At 40.6% G+C, this 25,746-nt stretch overlaps 1 protein-coding gene across 13 annotated transcripts in view; it reads left to right on the plus strand.

Annotated features, from left to right (window-relative positions):
- The window catches only part of CASZ1 (castor zinc finger 1), a 231,806-nt gene that overhangs the window by 171,339 nt on the left and 34,721 nt on the right, over positions 1-25,746 (plus strand). For 3 of the 13 annotated variants that reach the window (XM_073657249.1, XM_073657238.1, XM_073657242.1), the window contains exon 1: positions 9,602-9,942. The exons of 9 other annotated variants lie outside the window; for them this stretch is intronic. Coding sequence is in view for 3 of the 4 variants with exons in the window: in XM_073657238.1 (XP_073513339.1) it covers positions 9,894-9,942 (49 nt within the window). In the remaining variant the exon portion in view is untranslated. Of the gene's footprint in view, positions 1-9,600; positions 9,943-25,746 lie in introns of those variants that run through there. One more of the 13 variants, XM_073657250.1, reaches the window with a different exon arrangement.

Genomic DNA, 25,746 nt, shown 5'->3' on the forward strand with positions numbered 1-25,746 from the left:
ATGCACAAACTGGTACACACAGCCTACAGATTACATACATGCACAAACTGGTACACACAGCCTACAGATTACCTACTAGTGGCACAGGTCTGCATTCACACAGCAGATAGCAGGCTACCGATGAGCAGCACAACACTCCACCACCTTCCTATTATTTCACTCGATTTGAAGGCGGCTCTTCCATGCTTTCTTACTTAGTTAAATTTTTTTTTTTTTTAGATTAGGTAACGATTCGTTACATAATTATCTACAGTAAATTATTGTTCTTTGTTGAACAAAAATTCCAGAATCAGAATGATATGAAAACAGAAACTGGAGTTCTAAGAGTATAATAATAATAAAGCATACAGACCCATAGAATTGAATGGATCTAAAATCAGAGATCCAATTGTGATCAACGATTGCAGATAAGTCTCTGCCCTACAAGTCAATGGAAATCTGTGACCATGGATGCAAATCTGAAGACTTCCAATTTTGCTTCGGTGTCCTATAGATCTGTTGCTTACAAATAAGCTTAAATAAAAAACGTCTGGTATTCCAGGGGGTCTTTTTATTGGTTTCTTCAGGAAAAAAAAAAAAACAATGTGGAAAAAACGCAGAACTAGAATGACACCTCAGAAAAAAACCTTGTTGGTAAAATTCACAGGAATGTGGCAATGTAGTCTTGTTCCAACTCCTTTAGGATGCGATTTCATGGTGAACGCTGGCGTCACCTCTGTCCTAGCAGTGTACAGTGGAGGGGATCTGGAACAATGGACAATACATTGATTTGTAGTTCTCACAATTCTACTTTAATTTGGTTCCTGCTTCATGCTGATCTACAACCCCAAAAAATTAAACTGTACATTTGCCATTGCAACTATAGGGACCACACTATTGTGTTCAAGGGTTGTCTATGTGGTGAAAGACGGCGCTCGCTCCTGTTAATCACCTAGATGCCGCTGTTGCAGCATTCAGGGGGTTAAGCGGCCATAATTGGTGATAAATCATGGCTGCTGCAGCAGGGTGCCTCCCATGCATTTCCACCTGTGGGTGAGAACTATTCTTATTCTTCTGGTCAGTAAAATGGTGAATTCGTGTTGATTAAGGGATTAAAATAAACTGACCACCACGCAGGACTTGTACCGAAATTTGCTGTCCGTGACTACGTTTTTGGGTTGCTTTGAATTGATGTCCCTCTATCATTCACAGAACCACAACCCTAGCACTGGAAGTCTATCACTATGTGACTTTCTGGTTTCTGCAATGTTTGGACTGGACACTGCTACTTGGAGCGACATTCTTCTGTGAATGCCCTTTTTTTTAATGAATGTAAATGAAAAGTGCTCTTTTTAGTTAATGGCCTGCTACCAATGACATTTTAGCTGTAGTCAAAACTACAAATATCTGCATAGTATAACACTTCACAGTATTGGTTGCAAACCACGGACTCAAAGTGAGAAACCTTATTGGGCCCAGTTTAAGATAATCTTATCGATCTTTCTCTTAGCGCTCATACTCGTATGCGAGAAAAAAGGACGAGTGCAATCCAATAAAATAATCAGATTGCACTCTGACCAATGTTATTCTATGAGGCACATCTCATCGCATGCTGCGTATTGCCGCATATCTCGGACGAGACTCGCCAATGCAAGTCAATGGGTGTGAGAGAGAAAAAAAACAGACGGCATATGGACCATCCGATTTTTAAGACTATATTACCATTCTGTAGCATAGAACACTGTAAATGGGTTTGTAAATGATTGCAAAATAATAGTTGCAGAGAAAAAAAAAAACGCATTTCATACGGATGCTAGGTGTGAAAAATCGCATTGTCCTCATGAAAATCGCATGACACTCGTCCGATTTTTCGGTCCAGATATCGGAACGTTTTTTTTTTCACACACATGGGTATGAGCCTTTACGGTCAAGTCAAAGACTGTGCAAGTAAAGACACAGGGTCTGTGCTTCTTGTAGCCTGTAATCCAGCACATTGATCCAGGCGAAGGGGAGTAACATAGTGTCACTGCAGATTTTTGCGCCAAACCTGGCCAACCCCTTTAAGCTTCCAGCACAGTTTTTTTTTATTGCTGATGTTAAAAGGGGTTTAGAGTCATTTTGTTATTACTTAAATGCGTGTAATTTGGTTACAAAACATTTTTTTCAATTGTGTTTATTAAACATTTTGCACCATTTACCTTCTATACCCTTTGTGGTGTACTGTCTGTTGTTGGCTGCAGAATGAATTATTGAGTTCATTCAAATTAAATGACAGGAGTGTTAGTAACTCGCTTGTCTGTATTTTTCTGAGCTCCTGAAACAAAGAGCCTGTAAAAAGTAAAACTGTGCAACATTTTTAAAGAAACCCAATTGCAAAAATACATGCATTTAAGTAAAAAAATAATTATTGTCCCCAAAGTTGGACAACCCGTTTAATGCCATAGGAGGTTTGGAGCTCTGCAGTTACTGATTGAGCAGAGCATCGGCGACATTAAAGCACTATGGCCCCGAGTCATCAAGACCGGCGATATTACTGTCATTCTTCATAAGAGGGCATGGTGGAGTCAGACGCTCCTCATTCATTACGCGGTGCATACCTCTTCATGAATCTAGCGCGTATGACAAATAGTGTGTCACACCAGGAATCTTACACCAGTTCCTGACTGGAGTAAGATTTCTGGCATAATGAGCACTACAGTTCGTCATGAATTAGACAAGCTGTGGAATTATGCTCCCAGCTCTACACATTTTGGCGTAGCTGGGACCACACACAGACTTTTAACATCCGAGTGGACCCGCTTCTACTGCGGAATTCCACAGCTACAAGTGATCGTGTAGCTGTGAGGGTGAGGATCCCTGTAGCCTGAGTGGCCATAGAGAAGGCACAGACTGTTTATTACTCAGCTGTATATACAGAGCTAACAAAGCTCCGTATTCAGTAATAGGAAGAGCTGACTCCTCCATACACAGCAGTCATGATTGCTGTATACAGGGAGGGAGCAGGAGCTGCAGGGTCATAGGAGACCCAGCCAGGTCTGCATTTCCCCTGTAACTGGGAAGAATACACCAGCCCTAGTTACAAGAGAAGTAAAAATATTTGAATATTGAAATGCGCCCCTCAAAAGTCTTTTATGACCTTCTGGGTGGAGGGGAGAGAGGGGGAAACGACAATGTTTAAAAAAAAAAAAAAAGAAAAATGCAATGAATTAACAAAGAAAAAAGCAGGTAATAAATAGAAATGCCACTGTCAATCCAAATCACTGTTTCTAGCTTCGCCCCCATAAATAAAACTTGTCCAATATATGAAAATTGTTACAGAATCGGGAACAAGTTTTTAGATGTACAGTGCCTTGCAAAAGTGTTGACCCCCCCACTCTCCCACCACCCTTGGCATTTTTTGAGCTTTGCTACCCCACAGCCTGGAATTTCACAGTTTATTTTTGTTTTTGAGGGTTTGCGTCAGATTATGTTGATGGAAGGTTGAACTTGATGGACCTAGGTCTTTATTCAACCTACGTAACTAAGTAAAGAACATGCCTACAACTGTGAGCATATGTTTGTTTGTTTTTTTATTGTGAAGCAAACAACAAATAGGACAAAATAACTGAAAACTTCAGTGTGCATAATTATTCACCCCACTAAAGTCAGCACTTTGTAGAGCCTCCTTTTGCGGCAATTACAGCTACAAGTTGCTTTGGATAAGTTTCTATGACCTTTCCACATCTTTCCACTGGGATTTTGCCCATTCCTCAAGGAAAAACTGCTATAGCACCTTCAAGTTAGATGGTTTCGTCTGGTGAACAGCAATCTTCAAGTCTGACCACCGATTCTCAATTGGATTAATGTCTGGGCTGTGACTCGGCCACTCCAGAACATTTACATGTTTCCCCTTAAACCACTCGAGTGTTGCTTTAGCAGTATGCTTTGGTTTTTTGTCTTGTTAGAAGGTGAACCTCTGTCCAAGTCTCAAATCACTGACAGACTGAAACAGGTTTTGCTCCAGAGTATCCCTGTATTTTGCACCATCCACCTTCCCTTCGACTCTGACTATTTTCCCTGTCACTGCTGCAGAAAAACACCCCCACAGCAAGATGCTGCCACCACGTTTCACTGTGAGAATGGTGTTCTTGGGGTGATAAGCTGTGTTGGTTTGGCACCAGACATAGCGTTTACCTTGGTGGCCAAAAAGTTCAATTTTGGTCTCATCTGACCACAGCACCTTCCTTCATACATTTGGGGAGTCTCCCACATTATTTGGCAAACTCAAAACGAGCTTTACAACTTTTGTGTGTAAGTGACGTTTTTTTTCTGTCTACTCTTCCTTAAAGGCCACCTCTATGGAGTGTACGGCTTATTGTGGTTATATGGACAGATACTCCAGTCTCTGCAGCTTCTCCAGGGTTACCTTTGGTCTCTGTGCTGCCTCTCTGATTAATGCACTTCTTTCCCAGACTGAGAGCTTTGGTGGGCGCCCTCACTTGACAGGTTTGTTGTGGTACCATGTGCTTTCCATTTGATGATAATGGATTTGATGGTGCTCCGGGGGATCATCAAAGATTGGGATATTTATTTTTTTTATAACCCAACCCTGACTTGTACTTCTCAACAACTTTGTCCCTGACTTGTTTGGAGATCTCCTTGGTCTTCATGGTGTTGTTTGGTTAGTGGTGCCTCTTGTTAATAGTGTTGCAGCCGCTGTGGCCTTTCAGAAAAGGAAACGTGTATATACTGACAGACAAGTGAGTCAGTGGCACTTAGAAAGTCCACCTGTGTGCAATCTTTCTCTAAGCATGGGACTTATAAAGGTAATTGCTTGCACTAGAAATTTTTAGGGGCTTCAGAGCAAAGGGGTGAATACATAGGCACATGCTGATGTTTAGTTATTTGATCCCAGAAATTTAATTTATGCCTATATTTTTCTCACTTCACTTCCTTAAGACAATTTAGTGCTGATACATCACACACAAATTGGATTACAAAAATACTTACACACCGGTTGTAATGTAACAAAATAGGTAAAAAGTCAAGCGGGGTGAATACGTTTGCTAGCCACTGTATTTTAGGGGTCAAAAGAAATGGGAAAAACACACTTATTTCCCTAATTTTCCCACTGATGTCACCCGATATTAGCAAAATAAAAAGCGCATATAGCAGTGACCTAAAAATGAAGCCCCATGTATCACGAATAAAATACGAAAAATTAAGATGAATATCTGAAGGAGAACATTTTTTTTACAGCTGTTTAACAACAGCATGTACAAAAAAAAAATGTTTCTGGTTAGGAACGGCAGCCCTCGGTTGGATTTTGTGATAATGTGACTGATCACTGGTGATAAGAAGATTCTGCTGGGTTTCATTTCTCTTAGTGGACTAGTGTAAAATAAAGTAAAAATTTAAACCCCGTAAAAAAAAAAAAATTTAAATCTAGAAATTTAGGTGAATCACAAACGTGTTCTATCAGTGAAAATCACCATTAAAGTCAATGGTGATCTTCACATGTAAATGTGGTTTTTTTGTGCACCAAGTGTCTGCAAAAATAATCAAAAACATATCCATTTTTTGATCCCACGACCAGCACACATTGACATTCATGTGCAATATTTTTACTGTCCGGTTTTAATATTGCAGTGGGTAGGGAAAGCTTTTGCAATTTTATTTTTTAATTCGAGAAAAACTCTGAGGAAATACTGAAGGTAAAAACTGATAGTGACCGAACATTGATGAAAAATGGTCTGTTTTTACCTATGAGAAAAATCATGTGAGGTGTACAAAAAATCATGTCCCCAACACATCTGATAAAATTAAAGAGAACGTGACCAACCGCCTTAACATTTGTAGCATGTTAAATATTTCCTTTCATTTTACTTGAGTGAATTTATTACTAAATATTATACATGAGCCATTTATGTGGGGGTTTGTCTTGCAGCCTTACAAAAATCACATTCAGTAAAAAAAAAAAAAAAAAAAAAAGGTTTTAGTAAAAATGTCTAAGATGTGATTGTTCCTGAATAGGGATGAGTGGTCTGGTACCCGACCGAATTTTATGTCCAAAGTTCGGTTCGGGTACCAGAACTTTACTTGAACTTGAACCCGGACTTCAAACCCGGAAAGTTCTCTCTCCTCCCCCACCTTCCCTCTTCTTTCCTCTCCTACCCATCTCTCTTCTCTCCCTCTCCCCCCTCCGTCTCTCCCCAAACTTACCCCAGAACTCAAACATTTAAAACGGACTTTCTGGAGAAGTCAGTGTCCGGTACGAATCCCGAACTTTAAAGTTCAGGTCCGCTCATCTCCTGAAGGCCCAAATATCCTGGACCATTTAAGGGTAAAACAAAGTACATTATCCGGGGATAACCACATGTGTGTGGGGGACGGTGGAGGGTTCAGTGTCAAAAACTGCAAGGTGTGAAAAAGGTTTTGCCTTGTCACAGGTGTTCCTGGCAGCCATATTACTAACTGCAGTTGGATGTGCCATCATGTAAGGCCATGTACGTGCAGGAATTGTGCGAGATCCAGCATATTGTTGTGTTTATTACCTAAGTGGCATAAAATATCTGTATGTCATTGTCAGTGTTTGCAGGCTTACCATGGTTTCAAGTCTATACATAGCTGCTACAGGAGCACAAAGAGCCTTCAGAATGTCTTTGTAATTAGTTTACGCAATACAGTTTTCACACTACTGGCTTAAAAACTGAAGATTGTTGGTCTCCCCCCCCCCCCAAAAATATTCATAGGATATCCTGCTGCTGTACAATTCCCCTATGGTCCCACCATAGCATCACATAGCTGTCCGCGTTGTTCAAATGTGTCAGGTCTGAGAAGAGACACTTTGGAGCCCCTCTCTATTACTGGGATATAGAGATCCAAAATGAGAGTCTGCATGCCCTAATAAAATATCTGAAAATGGGTTTTCACTCAACACCTCTGAGGGGCATTTTCAAATGAAACCATTGATAGCACAACCACATATACAGTGGCTTGCGAAAGTATTCACCGCCTTGGCATTTTTCATGTTTTCCTACCTCACAACCTGGAATTTAACAGGTTTTTTTGGGTTTTTTTTTATGGAAAGAACATGCCTACAACTGTGAATATTTGCTGTTTTTTTTTGTTGTGAAGCAAACAATAAATAGGATGTAGCGCCAGCATCTCTGTCTTGTAGCGCCGACTCACCGCAGCGGCCCCCATCCTGTGTTTCCTGCTCCAGCTGACGATGACCGGGTGCGCGCACTGCGTGCAGATCCTCGGGCATTGTGCTGAGGGCACCGTGCGGTCCCGTCCTCTTAAAGGGAGACACTTATTATTTAAGGCACCTCCACCTGATGGGAACATACTTACTACGTTGCATAGGAACCTACTAACACACTTGTCAGTCCTCAGATCCCAGTGCTCGCATTCCTGTATACCTACCTGTACATCAGTCGTGTTCGCCAGCACCTGCCAGTCAGTGCATCTGTCGTGCCCGCCAGCACAAGCCTGCCTGTATATTAGCCGTGCCCATCTGCGCCAGCCTATTGGCTGTGCCTGTCTGCACCTGCCTCCCTGTCCACCAGTACCTGCCTGCGTGTCTGTCGTGCCAGTCACTATACCAGCCAAGCCAGGCAGTGCTTGCCACGTCTACCATTCCTGGCCGTTCCTGCCTCCTGTCCCTTGGAGTCAGCTGCCATGCTCCCGAGGTCAGTCCCAGAGTAGCACCTGGTCCCGCCTCCCTCGTCTCTCCTTGAATCGCGGTAGTCAGCCGCCATGCATCCGAGGTCGGACTTGGTGAGGAACCTAGTCACACCCCTCCGGGTTCTCCTCGGATCACGGCACAGTGGTTCCACTACCTAGTCCATTACATAGTACAAAATAACTGAAAACTTTAGTGTATATAACTTTTCACACCCCTAAAGTCAGTACTTTCTAGAGCCTTCTTTTGTGGCAATTACAGCTGTCAGTCACTTTGGATAAGTTTCTATGAGCTTTCCACATCTTGCCACTGTCATTTTTGCCCATTCCTCAAGGAAAAACTGCTCCAGCTCTTTCAAGTTAGATGGTTTCCTCTGGTGAACAGCAATCTTCAAGTCTGACCACAGATTTTCAATTCGATTAAGGTCTGGGCTTTGACTAGGCCACTCCAGAACATTTACAAGTTTCCCCTTAAACCATTTGAGTGTTGCTTTAGCATTATGCTTTGGGTCATTATTGTCTTATTGGAAAGTGAACCTCTGTCCCAGTCTCAAATCATTGACCCACTGAAACAGGTTTTGCTCAAGAATATCCTTGTATTTTGCACCATCCATCTTACCCTTGCACCATTTTCCATGTCTCCGCTGCTTAAAAACATCCCCACGGCATGGTGCTGCCACCACCATGTTTCACTGTGGGGATGGTGTTCTTGGGGTGATGAGCTGTGTTGGTTTGGCACCAGACATAGCGTTTACCTTGGTGGTTAAAAAGTTCAATTTTGGTCTCATCTGACAATTTCGCAAGCCACTATATGTTCTTTAATATGTTAGTGAATGAGGGTCTCCACTCTAGTGCCCCAATCTTAGATCCCGTATTCCCAGTTGTGCTTGACTGTTTTTCAGCTTCTGTCTGTAGCTGCCACTGGGATGCCTTGGATTGCAAGACTTTTTATCATAAATTGTTTGGGTTGAAATACAACTACAAATGACTCCTTCAGCTCAGATTAAGAGAAAACAGACAGAAACACATTTACACGAGACACACATTACCAACTGACAGAACCTGAAAATGTGAATAATCCCAGAGGATTTCATTTGTTGAAAACATGAACTAAACTTGTGAATATTGGTGAATTGACGACTTCATATCTGCACAAAGCCTTCAATGACTGATAAATAATGATCAGCCTCTAATGTCATAATACAGGATGTTGTGGTCTTTGTTATAACCCTGTGTGAAAACGGAAATAAAGAAGGTAATGCTACAGTACTGTAAGACGGAGGAACGGCCGTCTACACGTGTAGCTGAGTTCTGGGAACACTTTGGGTGCACAATTCCAGTTTAGGGGAATATATTCATAGGGACACATGGATTGAAAACTGCATAATATTTTCCAAATTTTTGTGGACAGCAAAGATTAAACACAGTTTCTCCCCCATGTATTTATTTGACAACGTGCTCGGGGGATAGATTATTATAATGCAATCTCTTAGTTAGATTTTTCTCCACAGTTTGAGGGAAAAGTATCTGCACCTGGATTTTATGCGTATTACAGACATTTGGAATTTATTAATGTCTCAGTAGAGCAGTAGATGTGAAAATGACTTCATTTTGCCATCTTTTTTTTTTTTTTTTAATTGTTGCTTTTTATCAAGCCTGGTTTACATTACAGTAAAGACATTTGTAATCTTTCCTCTTTCTTGTTTGTTTTCTATTCTGTAGCTTTCCTTTATTCAGTGCTGGTGCAGGGGGAGACCCTGGGACCCTAATAGTGAGTGTGTCCTGTGTGTTAGGGAATGTCTTGTGCCTCCTTCGCTGTCAGGGACTCCATGCTCTGGGAACAAGCCTGTTTTGCAGGAAGGACAGCCCCTGAGAGAGTCACACACTGATAGGGCAGACTGACTCTGTGACTGGGCTTGTGTGTGTGTGTGTTTTTTTTTTGTTTTTTTTTCTCCTTGCAAACTCCATGCTGGGAGCTCATTCACTTCACATCTACCTCTGAGGCAGCACTGTTCAGAGAGAAGCATATCCACACACAGGGAAAGGGGCAGGGACACTCTCTGATCTTTCACCTGCCCTCTAACCAGTTGGTAAGGCCAGTAGGAGGCGGTGCCATCTCTGCTGTGCCAATCCTTAGCTTGCCCGCCTGCTCTGCTGACAGAGCTCCAACAGACACACACAGTGACATCAGTCAAACAACTTGTGATCCGGGAAGCAAATCAGCCTCAATTAGATACTAATTAAGTATTATGAAAGTTGATTATTTAAGTGAATTCAGCTTTGGATTCTCTGACTATGGTGAGTACCTGGCACTTGCTTCTCTCTTTTCATCCTATGATGTATTAGAAGTTTTTTTTTAATAAACTGAGCTTTTGTGCTTTATTTGCATTCTGTTTCTTCCTGACTCACTGGTGTTGTTTCACTTTGACTATTGTTTTGTCTATAGTTTCTGTTTAATGTTCTATAGTAAAGTTTAGAGTCAGACCCCCCCCCCCTCTCCTATAATGTGTGAGAAATGCTGTCTGAAAAAGTTTTCTGCCCATCACAGAGGGCACTGTGTTGAGCAGAGTTACATGGTGATAGGGTGCTTACTCTGGGAGGGCTGTAGGAGTCAGTTCTGGTTATTCTGCTGATTACTATGGTCCTGTAGTAGTTCAGGAGGGGTGATCTCAGGCTGCCCGGTCAGTGTCTTGTTCTGTTTGTATGGACTTGTGCCCATTGTGCCATGGTGAGATGGAGGGGGCCAGTTCCCCGGCTGCTGTGCTTGTTAGCATGGACCGCCGTCCTGTGTGACTTTAGTAGAGCGACTATGTGAGGCAGAGGCGATGGTGTAGGGAGAGCTCTCCTTTCGTGTTATTCTATCCCAGGTTCTGGTACTTCTGGTTTATTTGTAAGAGTCTGTGTAACCTGAAAGGAATGTCATTAATTTAGGACAAGGCAGTGGCTGTTGTGAGCAGTGATCATTATTGTAATTTAATATTTTATTTTTTTTTGGGAGGAACCCTGTTTGCTTCATATCTTAGGAAGGTGGCTCAGGTGAAGGCAGCATTGGGGGAGGAAGCAGGAGAGAAGAGGGCATTCAGTTAGTCAGTGGCGGTTGAACCTTGCAGGCATTGTCTGCAGAGATGGTTACAGCCGCACATGTGCTCAGGGGTTTCCGTAGTGACTGTGATCACACCCAGGAGATCATGATTTCAGCTTATAAAAAAAAAAAAAAAAAGGAACATTATCCCGTATAACGAGCGCTATAGGAGCCCGAGCCTCGTACTTTCTTATCTCTCTATTTCTCTATGATAGCACTCATATAAAGCTTGTTTAGCGCCATCACTAAAGTTTCAAGTATCATCCATTATTTATTAATTTGGCAGTGTGCACAGTGACGGACACATGATTTAAGTGCCTGTGAGTGATGGATATGTTCAATGTTAGACACAGATCCCGAGCAAGAATCATGTGTGCAACATGTGTCTCTCTAGTTGTCGGACTACAACTCTCAGTCTACACGCCACTTACAGATCAGTTATGTGCTGTGACGAGTGTGGACTATGTAGCCTCTCCTCTTGGTGGTTGCACCTTCTTACTTCTCAGTATATATTTACACTAGATATATAGCTACACTAAAATATCTGTAGCATTATTTATTGACATTTTCAACAAGTTTTTCATTTTTTTATTTCTTTATTTATTTTTTAAACAATAAATGTTTTCTGATTGTGGAGATCAATTGGCATCAAATTATGTGACTCGTATTTACAAGTCAAATGTGAATTTTGCCCCTTTGAGATACGATGGTACTGCCGGGGTGAGGTCCTAGATTTACCCCTGTTGTGGGCGACAAGGATGGAAGTCGTGGCGTTCTGGGCCTCTGTCCACACATGTCCCTTTATCATCTCATTTCCCTGCAGTTCACAAAAACCCGTTCTGTGCATCGCTGTCAGCAGTAAAAGATGCCACTGTCGTCCCTAACTCACCAGGCCCCAAGATGACAGCAAATTTACATTTTTTAATTAAACGAGTGCTGAGATATTTTTTTTTCCTCGTGCTTTACGAGAGGGCTGGGTTATGCAAATTAAATGGTTGTGTACCAAAGATTAGAAGAGTTGGAAAATAAATTTTGTGAACACTGTCATGAGAAAGAAGAAGAGAAAAAAAGAAGTATCTGCTTTGCATTAGCCTCTTTTAGTCTGATTTCCCCAGAGGCTGGAAGGAGCTTGGAAAATAAATTTACGTTATTGTGACATCATATATGTGTTTACGACATGGAGAGCTCTTATCGTGTGTGCGCACATTATAAATATTAGAATATTATGATTATCCAGTTAAATACGATTATCTTAAACCTGTGGATTTACAGTGATACATTTTCACCTCATCAGATTTTCTCAGTGGGACAGGTAGTCTCTTGTGATACAAGGCTGTCGTCATTATTGAACATATGTAGCACAAGCTTACTGCAGATACAACCATGCAAACTTTGACAACTTGTGTCCAGAATTGCAAAATTATCAACCAGGTCAAGTGCAAAGCTGATTATCACAAATGCTAAAATACTTTTGTAGTTGAAGAAGCTCCTGAACTGCAACAAGTGATGAAACTTGGTAGAATGCAGATAGATATTCCTGTGTTCACGTCTAAAAGGATCGGCAAAGTGATTACTTGATTCTGTTAGAAATGGAAAGATTGATGCATTACAATATCTCAGTGCCCAATAAGCTGTAGGAGTCATTGTAGTGATCACACCCCACAAGTGAGCAGTCACAGACTACCACCATATGGGGGCGTCACTCTGGTGCATACATCAGACCGTGTCTCTCAGAAGATGAGATGGCTTGTGATGGAAAACCAGATTATACTCCTTCTCGAACGCACGTTCCGCTTCCTGTTCACAGGTTGTCAGGGCCTGAGGCTGGAATAAATGGCATACAACGCTCAGGTGGGAGCAGGGGACTTATCTGCAGGTCCATTATAAGGAGATGGGAAGCTTTGTGTATATTTTACTGATCCCACACCCCAAGAGAACAATATAGATTTATACGAAAATTAAATTACCTTTACATCTCTGTCAAAACACAAGGAATGTCCAGGGTCAAACAGATGGTACCCACAACAATATATGGTTTATCAGTACTCAAAAGTTTCTAAAAACAACTTCTTTTTAATCTACGAAACAGTAAAAAAAAAATATATATATTGTAAAGAGAAATGAAAGATTCCTAATGTCTCAAAAATCCAAGAAACTTCGGGAGTCAGTAAACTGGTGTGAACGCAAGCGCCGGTGGCTCGTACATCTGCTGACTTGTAAATTGTGGATTGCATTTTTCACACATATTTATCATTGGTACAGCGAAGTCCAGTTCTCATAAAACATTTTCATGTTTTATCATAATCTGTTTTTTTTTCCCACTGCCAGAAGCTCTTCATTTGAAAGCTTTTAGGAAGTAGAAAATGAAAACTTGACAAGGAAAGTAATTGCAAGTCTTGGCTTCTATTACTCTATTGAAGGGAATGTGGCGCCCCCTATGTCTCTGCTGCTGCCTCCAGATTACAGTGAAAAGATTGGAATAAGTAAAGATCAGTAGAAATCTGAGTGAAAATGTTGAAAATGTGGCTCCTGTATTGCCAGGGATAGTTCCTGCTAACTGATAGTGAATGGTGAACTATTACCATCTAAAACACTGTCCTTCACGTCAATGCAGGAAGTCCATGGTTCACCTGTGTATAACATAAAAAATAAGTGCCATAAACCTGTGGTTTTCACGTATTAAATATTAATAAATAGTTCTAATGAAATAGGAAGCAAAATGAACATAAAAATATATTTCATTGTGATTCCATTTAAAGTGGTCAATTAGACATGAATAAAACCGGACATCGGTACAAAAATGGAACTTTAGTTGGAATTAAAAAGTTTTTTTTTTTTTTTTTAAATCCGATCAGCTGTTTTTTAAAGGTTTTCATTTTGCATATACAGAGGCAAAAAATGTAAAAAGTCTTGAGGAGGTTTGCAGGCTGTCGACGTACTCGATGTGAAAACCATGAAGGATTCATAGCTCAAGAAAGTTACCACCCAGAAATGATTGATTGAAGATAAAAATATATAAAAATAAATATGTGACAACAATAGACAGCAGCAATGGCAGGCGAGTTGTCACCTATACATATACACTGATACTTTGTGGCCCCCTTATTGCCGCAGATGATAGCCATATTGCCTTAGAAGTGTGGGGGCTTGTTCCTGAAGTGTTGCAAGCATATTCTCTATATTACTTAGGGAAGGGCAGCAGGAGCCATCTTATGGAATAATGATTGCAGGGAACCAGCTGTCAGTTTCAGCTTCTGGGGAGTGGGGGGGGGAACAGACTGACTTTGTTCTGTGACTTGAATAAAAAAAAAAAAAGTGACACTTGATCAGTGCTGGAGAGCTGGGGGACACCTGTTAGCTGAGCTAAGTGAGTAGGGTGCTTGTTAGATCACGAAGGAGGGGCTCTAGTAGGATCTGCTTGGAGCTTCGTACTAACGAGCCGGAGGTTCACCAAGAATATTGTGCGCTAAACCCCAAACTGAAAGTCAGTCTTGTCAGTACTCCATTCAATCACGTCTTAGACACTTGCAAGTTTTTTTTCATGAATGAAGAAATAAGGGTGAATTTGCACTTACAAGATATATACAAGTGCCATCTCTATGACAGAATTAATGTGTTTTTATTAATAACAAAAATGGCGATTTAATTACTTTCCAATATGTATAGAGTACATAGGACAGGAGGAGTACTAGAGTCGTGCTAGACATGTATAAGAGGGTGATGAGGGCCTTCTGGATGTGCTAATCCTCTCCACCGATGTGAGAGGCTGCAGCTTTATAGTCCACAGGTGCAGAGGGTTGCACTCCTGGGTGCTCTGAGCATCCACCATGTCAGCACTCTTCCCCGCACACATTTCTACTTGAAGTTAAATTTGTTTTGCAAGGGCAACCTGTTTAATCATTCCATTCTCTAGTGACTCTGTATTCGTTTGGTTTCCGTGGTTACGGGACCATTAACTAGGAGCAAGCAATAAGGCCGCAGAGTCAAACAGGTAATAAAAAAATTAAGGCCATTTTGGGCCTGGAAAGGACATAGCGAGGAAATGTGACAAGGCACACAGCAAAGCAACGTTAACAACCATTTAAGAGCCTGGGTCAGCTATGTGCCTTCAACCAAAATGCAATGCCCCCTCTTGCTGTGTATTATAAGTAGACCTGTAAGCTGTCTGAAAAATTAAGAAAGCTCACTTCATATGAGAGAGGATGTAAACAATTGGTAGCATTTTCATATAATTACTTAAAATGTTAGGTTGAACTTTGGTGTTGTCAACCATCAAAACCAAATGTATTGCTCCAAGGCATCTAAAATGAGGGGGGAAAAAAGCAATTTTTGCAAATTTTGATTTAAAATTTTCATAGATCTGTCTCTCCATGGTAACAGACTACAAACAGACCCTGTGTAGTCTGATGCAGTCACATATGTGCCTCTCCTTCTTAAGAACTTTTACTACATAGACTGGCAAGAAGTAATGGACAGACTGTAGGACTATGTATACACAAAACAATAGGATGTTTTAAATCTACATTTGCAACGTGGCTTCATTTTTGAATAAACACAAACTGGTTGCCAGTGTGTCAAATTTAACCTAAAGTGTATTTAGTATTGATACTGGAAAAAACCCCATATTGGGGATGGAGAAACTTCTACATCACAGCTTTTTGCTGCGTCACAAGTTGTGGGCATAAGAAGCCCTTTTGTGGGACTCTCTGGATTTTCAGTATGGGAGCTCATGTCCCTGTGGACCTTAACTAATTTATTTGCAAATATGAGATTATAACCTGCATTACCCGTATAATCTGTTTTTCCCCTTTCATCCGGGGTAGTGTATATGTCCTGATTGTCACTTACTAACTACAGATTCAGACAGTTGTCTGCATTTAACAGGTGTCGCGGTTTGTCCTTTTGGCTTTGGCGGAGCTTTTTCTTAATAACATTTTTCGGCGGATGAGCCCTTGTTTTGGGATTGTGTAGCTTTGTCGGGGTGAGGGGAGTTGCACTTTTTAGAACAGTTGTGGAATAGGAACAGTTGTTCTGCAAAGTGAGAAATGTCGGGACAACTGTGGATTGTGTAGTTATGAGTTTACTGGCTCAGGGAGGACATTTAGAGGGTATAGGACACATCTCCATTTTTGACTTGGCTATGGCAACGAGAAATTATAGCTCTTAAGTCTTAAAGGGAAATTAGCGACTAAATAAAGAGGAGGGTTAACATATCAGTAACACACGTCCTGTGTCTTGCAGCAGAACTTGAATGAATTGTTTTGAAAGCTTGTCTAGAAAAATCACCGCACTGCTTCTCTATGCAATTAGACAAAATCTCAACATCTCGCTCAAAAGGCTGAACAAGTGCCCGTAGTTAAAGGGAAACGGGTATATATTTAGTCTCTCATTGGGAGCTTAATAGTGGCCATGATTCTGTTTGATAGGTTCGGCCGTGTTTACATGATGTGTATATGATGAATTTGTGCCGTGATTTAAAAAAAAAAAAAAAAACGTGTTTAGAGAATGACGATTTGACTTAGTTTTTGGAAAATGCGTCAAAAAAAACCCCCAAAAAAAACAACCACATTGTGTGAATATACAGCCTTAACATTTAAAGGGCTATTATTGTTTTCCTTTCTGCCAAATAGGACTACTGTCAAATTTTATAGATAGTATCTCCTGATGTCAAAGTTATGTTTTTTCCACCCTGCGTCTTTCAAGTTGACCTTTCTTTGGATTTTTTTTTTTATCTAAACAGAGTACTTCTTCTGATTGCTGCTCTTCCAAATTCTGGAACAATTTTTCTTTTTTTCTGTGCCTCCCTAGTCATAAAGATATCCCTTCAACTAACATGGAACAGGAAATTCTGTCGTAGAGGAGAAAAAAGCAAACGGCCAATTGGTTGAAGGGAAAATTTTGCCTTTTTTGTTCCAAAGTTATGCCCCTTGGTATTAGAGGTGCACAAAAGCCAAAAACTGTTCCAGAATCAGTGACCGCAGCAGTTGTAGGAGGTATTCAGATTAAATTAAAAAAATTCAGTGAAAGGTCCATGGTAAAGAAGTCTATCCGCAAACTGCTGACGGATGCATATTAGTTTTATTCACTAATCATGGAGTCCCTGGCTGCTCTCCTTGCACCAGAATCTGGACAATCTCACCAGTAGGGCTCATTCAGGTGAGCTTACTGTATGGCGTAAAAATTGGACAGCAGATTGACCAATGTAATCTAATAGGGCTGTTCATATGACCATTCTTTTACACACACTCAGTCTGTGTGAAAAAACTGTAAAAAAAATAAATAAATAAATCGCAGCATGGTACTATAATCTGCCGAATATCAGAACGCCCATGGGTATGCAAAAATAAAACAAAAAACGGATCCAGTATGGATCATCTGTGTAGCATGTTTTATGGATATATTGCTATTATACACTTGGACTACATTCACTCATCCATGTGACGTGTCTTAGTGCTGCTCGTTTTTTTTTTCTCGGACATTACACTGGCCCATAGAGTTACATTGGGCCATACAATCATCACTTTTAAAAACTGATCTGTGTCTCCGGCCCATGCAATTCGGAGCATGTCCTATTCTCATCCATTTTGCATATCAGACTCTGAAATTAAAATCCAGGGGGATCCATGTAAAACAGATGGCAAACTGAAGACAGGCATGGTACCTCCGATTTCCATCCGAATTTCATCCATTTTTAACTGATACATAACAGTCAGTGGATAAAAAAAAGTTCAGAGAGAAGACAAAAAAAAAACGGAAGCAACTAGGATGATGCCTGAGAAAAAAAAAAATGTTTCCGTTACTCTTGGATGGTAACATTCACACGGATATGTGAAGTTGTGCAATAATTTAATGTTTTCATACCAGTCCCAAATGTCAAAGTGGGCAGTACGCCGTGAAGCCCCCCAATGAATTCTTCAAAAGTTTCTCCACTTTTTGGTGCACTCCAGTCCCTTCAGTAACCTTTTCGGTGAGGCGCACAAAAGTGAAAAGATACTCTTTACGTAGCTGGTGTCTCCTAATGAATTGGGCGCATCTTACTCCATTATTAAGTCTTGGTGTGTACAACGCCAGTCTTTATTAATTGGGCTCTAAGTGTCTGTTAAAAAAAAACCCAAAACAACAAAAAATAGAGAAATCCATTTTTGACCCTAGTCACAGATCGAACTTTTCCATTCAAATAAATGGATCCGAGAGTGAGAAAAAAACATCAGCACTTGGGTGTCACATGGCTGGCATCCAAGTGTTGTGTGTTTTTTTTTTTTTTAACTGTTTAATGGGTAGGAAAAGCTTTGAATTTTTTTATTTTATTTTGCATACAAGAAAAATTAATGCCATGCTGATGGTAAAAAATAGACACATGCATGAAAACCTTATCCAGCAAATTAATTTTTGAAGTTTTTTTTTTTTTTTTTCTCATATGTAAAAAAAAAAAAAAATCCTGACGTCTAAACGAGGCCTAAGTCTCTTAGGTTACGTACAGACACAGTTATTTTTTTGAGGCGGCCAAAATTGACGAAGTGCAGATTCCTTCAGGAAACTCTCCTTTAGGCCACGGCCCCACTATCAGTATTTTTTCTCAGGAGTGGGAGCCAAAACCAGGTGAGGAACAATCAGAGAAAAGGAAACAAGTCACCAATTCTGCATTTATCACCCACTCCTGGTTTTGGCTCCCACTCCTGAGAAAAAATACTGACCAAATACTGATAGTGGGGCCGTGGCCTTAGGCTAAGTTCCCACAATGAGTATTTGGCGAGCTTTTTTATGTCTCCAACATTTCTGCACCTATTGGCTAAATAAGTTTGGTTGCGGTTTTGAGGCTGCGCTTTTTGTCTTTCTTTGGTATGTTATGTTTCAGATAAAGCTGTTTGTTCTTTTATATTTCGGGGTATTTGGATTTGACAAAACTTTACTGATACAATCGTGTGCGGATTACATGTGTTTTTTAGTAATGCACTAAAACGTGGTTTCTTTTTTCAACCGGTGGATTTTCCGCATCTAATACAATTCTACGGGAAAATCCACTCAAAACTCAAAGTGTACCTGCAAGAGGAATTGAGACCTTGTTGCTTTCAATAATGCAACACAGGTCAGTTTACGCAGCGCAAAAAAACCCAAATCCACTCAAAAACTCTGTGTGGAAATAGTTTTTTTGGGGGATTTTATTTTGTTTTAGGAAAAGAATATCAGTCCAGATACTCAACAGAACAGCGCCAATATGAACAGACCAAATTTGCAACCTTGAAATTGTGGCGATCGTTTTAACGCTTCCTTCCGTCTCTGTGTCTGATATTTGTGTGCAGTCGGCTACAACTTAAATTACTGGACAAGTTTTAGAGAAATTCAGCACTTATTATTGACATTTGCCTCCTATGATATAGTATTCTGACGAGTAGATGGGCACACAGTTTAGCTTTTCCTTTAATTGATTGGTCTGTATGGGTCGCTGACACTTGCTGTGCTGTAGTACATGATCACACCAGCAAATTCTGTTTTTGGTTAGATAGAATATAACGCTGATTGTTATGAACAGCTTCATCCAAGCGATGACAGAAAAAATAACAGGCTCCTATGTGTCAAGCCACATTACCGGCCTGTGCTCTGTAGGGCGCACTTGCAGGGGGTTGGACCTCCTTTTAATGTGTATTTTATCATCTGCCAGTAGGGGAGTATAAAAAAAAAAAAAAAAAGCTTTATTAATCAAGCTAAATAAAATATAGCACATTTTTATTTATTTATTTGTTGTACTATAAATTTCCAGTGCACAATAAAGACCTACATGAGTAAATGGTGGCACTATTTTTTATTTTGCGTGTGCATTTTGATGATTTCTAAAAAAAATATTACGCAAACTGTCCCAGTTTCATCCCCCAATGCTCTGGTTCACTCATTGACCCCAGGAGTGCGATCACTAAAGTTACCCATAGATGTAACCTGGGCTGTGGAGTCGGTAAACCGAACCTCTGACTCCCGACTCCACAGCCCAGGTGACTACTGAGCGTGTCCATAAAGTGCAGCACAGATTCATCTCAACTAAAAGCCGAGATCCTTAGATCAGGAACAGAACAGACATTTATTGGACATTTCATAACTTTCCCAAATTATTCTGAAAAAATTAACAGCACATACTGCACTGAACCCAATTTATTATATATTTTAGGAGTCGGAGTCAATCCATTAGACTCCAATTCTGGACACCGACTCTACAGCCCTGGATATAACTTCACTTAAACGATTTCCAGACTGAAGCTTTAATCAAACAATTTGGTCTGCGCTTGTTCATTCCTATAATTTCCATGCTAGATGAGCACTATTCATCTCCATGCATATTACGCTGGTTCATACGAGCAGAGTAATGCATGCTGCGTTTATTTTCACATGCAAAAAAATGTGCACTGTCCCATTGACTAACATTGGTCCGAGTGCTGTCCGTTTTTTTTCCCACAGATAACACTAGCACCAAAAAATACGGATATGTGAACAAGCCCTATGTAGGAGACGCAAGTTGATATCTAGCCTCTAGGAGCCTGTCCTTGGAGCCTTTTATCAGTGTTCCCTGTCCAGTTTGAGATCTCAAGGAAGCATTCAACCCTGTGGTCTGACCTCACACAAGAGTGATCACCTCCATGGTATTTAATCTGCCTATAGTGAACTTATGTCTGGAAGTGTGATCCCCTAGCATGGTCCGGACACAGCCCTTCTATGTTGAGTGATCTCAAGACTCTAATTTGATTAAGACATTCATCTACCCCCAAGTGACATGAGCCTTTTCCAACTGTGCCAGCTCACTCAGGCTTCTCATGAGTATGATCCTCTAACTGTATAATCCCCCACATACATCAAGTTCATTGTGTGATATCACACCGCGGAGCACAACCAGGCCTGTAAATGGCTTACTCAGGCCTCCTGGGAGTACGATCTGCTTAGCTAATTCATGTCTCCCAGGAATGTGATCCTGATTCTCCAGCCCCCTGCGACTATTGCTGGTTCCCCCAACTGTATTGTCAGGCTTTCCAGTAGTGTGATGCCCCTGCATTCAGCTCACTCATGCATGTAATCCTCCAACCTCTGTTTTACTCAAGCCCCCTGGGGCTATGATCTCCTAGCCCCTGGCTTATTCTGGCCTCCCAAGTGTATGAGCCCCCCAGTGATTGACTAGCTTAGGCCTCCCAAAGTGAGGGAGCATGTAGAAGAGAATTGCATGGACGAGATCTGTATGGAAATGAAGAATTTAGGCTAATGGAGCTCAACCATTTCTAATTTTGTGATGGCAGGAGGATTTTGATTGAAAGTAATTAAGCAAGCTAGCTGTAAAATTAATTAAAGCAAAGGGGGGGGGGATTTTATTGGATTGGATAGCGATATAGCGGCTGTCAGATGGGGGACGGATGGGGGTGACCTGAATTCTCTGCCCTCCCTCCTCCCACCCGGGACGTTTATGTCACTTTAATCTCCTTACAGCGGCTGGTGTGCATTTGTTTGAAATAATCAAGGAAATATGGTCAGAAATTGTCAGCTTTCAGATCTAATTTACCTGACAGCCTCGCGCCGGAGAGGGGACTTTGTCTGTGTGTGCTTTTCTGTGTGAATGTCTATGTCTGGGTAAAACAGACCCTGTGTCTGAGTGTCACCTGTATCATTATTCGGGTCCTCTTTTGTGTTGTTTTTTTTTCAGCTTGAGATGATTATTACAGTGTCATTGACGCTGGTCAGACACAACTTTGCTGAATCATTCAAATGTATTTTGCCAGTATTCTCTCTCCACCTGCCTCTTCCATCCTCTGTAACCCGCTTTAGGGTTTAGTATGTATAGGATTAGGAAGGTGACTGTAATTCCTACCCCCAGATGGTTGACAACAGACTTAGCAAATGCAAGCAAGTGGAGCCTGGTGTTAATAATGGCTGTTCATAACGATTGTAACATCCGCCTTTATGTATAGGATAATATAGAAACAAGATCACTTTCCTCCAAGACTTCCACTGATACAGGAATCTATTACACACTAGATCTGAATCTCATCTTCTCCATCAATATAAACCCAAATCATACACAAGTTTTGTTGTAGTTTTTTTTTAAACTTTCAACATAGAAACTGGAGACATCTATCCATATCATACCCTATTTAATGTGTTATATATATATATATATATATATATATATATATATATATATATATATATATATATAAATATATATTCTTGTACTGTGTTAGCCAGTAGATAGAAAAATATTTAGATTTGAGAGTCCTCAGTGGTTGATACCTTTTAATGGCTAACTGAAAATATGGTAACAAATTGCAAGCTTTCGAGACTACTCGGGTCTCTTCATCTATGCCTGATGAAGAGACCTGAGTAGTCTCGAAAGCTTGCAATTTGTTACCATCTTTTCAGTTAGCTGATGAAGAGACCTGAGTAGTCTCGAAAGCTTGCAATTTGTTACCATCTTTTCAGTTAGCCATTAAAAGGTATCAACCACTGAGGACTCTCACATCTAAATATTTATATATATATACACACACACACACACACACATAAGCATATATAGATAGATAGATTATATATACACACAGTAGACATGTCACGCCAACATTCTGCATAAAATGTAATGAAAATATCTGAAACATATAGAGAAGGTGTATGGATATTACTATGCTGGCTTGTCTGAGCCTATACTAATATAATGTGTATCTTCTAAAAAAATTGTTTTTTTAATTTTTAGAATAACTTTTTTCACTAGTCTGTGACAACTACTGCTACATTCATCTTTATATATGTCTGTGGCACACGAAGAACGGGTAGCAGTTTGCTGAGCTGCTTGCCACACACATTTGCCTCCCAAATCCTGACGCTTGGGTCACACAGGGTGTCATGACCCCTGTATCCCAGGCTCCCAACACATCAGCCTCACCCTCTGCCTCTCATCCATCCTCTCATTCTACAATTTATTTCTCTGGCTCTGCTACAGACTTTCCCTGCCAGCACAGGGCACTGGAAAGTGCTGGCGCTGCCAAAAACCCAGTGTGTGCTACAGCTCCCCAAACATCCCTTTATTTTTATTGTTCTGTTAATTACTGTTTAAACTTTAATAAGTCACTTCGTCAGGAGGGGGACCTCTAGTGAAGAGATCTGTGCAAACAGAGTACACTCGGAGGGGACCCGCTTAAATCGCAGCCTTTTCTCCAACGTGGGAATGTTTGTTTAAGATGGAAACCTGTTATTTTAGGGACAGAAAACAAAAATTGCGACAGTTAAATTATCAAGGCTGTGAAGCAGACAGCTGCAGAAAGCACAGTCGGTGTGAAGCTGTGGAGACCCACGGGAACATACACAGTGAGGGATGTGGAGAAATATGATATAATCCACTGTCCTTTCCCAGACACTACAGACCAATGATACTTGTAAAATGTAACTTTTTATATTTGCCCATTTTAGAATTCTCAGAAAAAAAAAAAAACAATCGAAAGTTTAGTATCCATCACTTTGTAGAAAAAGATAGCAATGATTGTATACTCTGCAAATCTTTGATTATTTAGGGCTTAAGTAAAACGAGCAGCATCCCTGGAGGAAATGCTATAGTAGGATCTATAAGATATGCCATTTTTAGCATTGACAAACTCAGCTCTGCTACATATATTATACACTGAAAGACACTTAAAAATGCTCACATCTGTCCCCCACGGCTAAGGAAAGCATCTATAAAAAAAAAAAAAAAAAAAAAATGTAAGGAAATTTCCATATTCGTGCAAATTGCTTTAAAAGCATTTTATCTTGTCATAAAAAGCAAGAGTGCTGTGCGAGTGATCCTGGTCTGAGATGATTGGACAGCAGTGCACGGGCTGCTAATGGCCATTTTGCTCCAGGGTGGCTTATTAAAAAATTTATACACAAATGCTTAAAATTGCATAAATTATTAAGAAAAAAAAAAAAGAACCAAGTAAGCACTTTAATGACTTGTACCCCCCTTCTGGTACTATCCACATAAAGTGACAATGAAGAAAATAAACTGCGGCATTTTGTTGTCTTATGTCGGGCTTTTTGTGATGTCGTCTGCTGCCTGGTGATTCAGTGTTTCCTTCTAATCCATAGTGATATATTTTATAGAAATAATAGACCTAGGGCAGTTTTAAAGTTTGAGGTTCACTTTTCTGTTGGGTGCTGTATTGCATCTGTACAATGCTCTGATGGTCCTGTTAAGATTTGTTAACATTCACTCTAAATTTTTGCAAATGACTGAACATAAAGTTGGAGTTGCCAAGTTTTGCAAGGAGACTTCAGATATGTTTTGATTATTTGTCTCGTAAGAGGTGCCGCCTCAGGTAGGCCACGCACCAGAGGGCCCAGAGCCTTGTTACCAAACAGTTCACACCAAAGTTTCTTTTTGGAAACTTTTCATTTCCCCCAAGGTGTTGGAATTCGCAGGAGGCAGAAACATTCCTTTTTTATACTTTGTAACTGCAAATTATTGTTGTTTTTTTTTTACCATTACTGATCTTACATTCTTTTCTGGTTTTGCATTGAACTTTCATTATTTTAGGATGAAAAGGCCAAATTTACTTAAATGAACAATCCAGATGTAGATTAAAAAGAAGTGGGATCATGTGATTTCAGAAAGGGAAGAGATTCAATTTTAGGCTATGTGCACACGGTCAGTACTGTCAGCGCTTTGAACGCAGTAAACTCTATGAATCCGCATGTGTTCATTGAACCATGCGGATTCATCGCAATCAATACATTGTATTGCTCTAATTTCTCTTGCGGAGACTAGTGACTCCGCACTAGTGACTCCGCAAGAGAAATTGACATGCTGCGGTCAGGAAAGATGCGCCGCATGTCTCTGTCCGCGGGTGATCCGCAGGTGCACGGAGACGCCATCCACTATGCTGTAACATCTGGCCACTGAGGTTTGCACGTAGCGCAAGTGCGCTGCGTCCAATCCGCAGCGGTTACTGATCGTGTGCACACACCCTAAGGGTTTTTTTTTTGCACTACGGAAGTGTCGTGTAGCAGGGTGAGATGCTGTCCTATAATAAAAATGAATGACTGAAAATCCGTTCGCTAACTCTTTCTTAATGTTTGTGTTCTCTGCTGTCATGTAAACTCGTTTTTCCTTAAAAACTGATATGGTTCAGAGGGAAGTAAAGAAAGACACTTGTGCTTCCTATATCTGTCCTTAAGTGCCTGGAAAATGCTGTAATGTAGCTTTTTAATAAGGTTAAAAAAAAAGTAGCAAATTGTAAAAAAATACATTAGTAGGATGTGTACATAGTGTTGTGTGCAGTTCTTGTATAGCTGTTGTGTTTGTGAGATGCCCAGGCAGGCAGGCAGGCAGGCAGGCAGGCAGGCAGCGCTGAGCTGGCTGTACATTGATTTGTGTGCATGGTGCAGCTGCCGACCTCTATTGAGGAACAAACATAATCAGCACTGACGCAAATTAGATGGTTATTCGTTTTGAAAATTGACAGAAAAACAATAAAAAAGATGAAATGCTCCCAAATCAATAGATATAATGAAATTCAAATAATCCGAGAGATGAGGTCTCCATGGCAACTGATAATGTGGAAAAGAAAACAATTTAATAAAGGACAGACACACTTTGCAAACAGATTGGCGAAGGGGGGGGGGGGGGTGGTTACTGTGTCTTCGTGAAGGATCACTGTCCGTCCCAAGGACGGCTGCAATAATTAAGAGGGCCTTTCGGTCCAGAAAGTGCAGATTCAGGTTTTAATACACAAAATTATTTCAGGAGCAGTGAATCGGAAAGTCGTTTGTTTTGACCTTCCAGTGAGGCCTGCAGCAGGGCATGGCGGAGACGCCAGGGCTGGAAGGGCTGAGTTATGGCATATTTGTGTTTTTATAGAGCGGAGGGGAGGGGGAGAGGTTAAACAGTATTTACAGCTCACTTGTTTTCAGAAGGAGAGAGAAATCGAGTTTATGGAAGAAAAAAAAAAATGCACACGTTGGATTGATTATTCTCGTTCTATCCCATTGCAAGGAAATTGGGATAGAGGGGGCAAATTTTTTTT

This window comes from Phyllobates terribilis, unplaced genomic scaffold (assembly GCF_046119375.1).
Source record: "Phyllobates terribilis strain yellow unplaced genomic scaffold, ASM4611937v1 Scaffold_12__6_contigs__length_324123572, whole genome shotgun sequence".
Taxonomy (NCBI): domain Eukaryota; kingdom Metazoa; phylum Chordata; class Amphibia; order Anura; family Dendrobatidae; genus Phyllobates; species Phyllobates terribilis.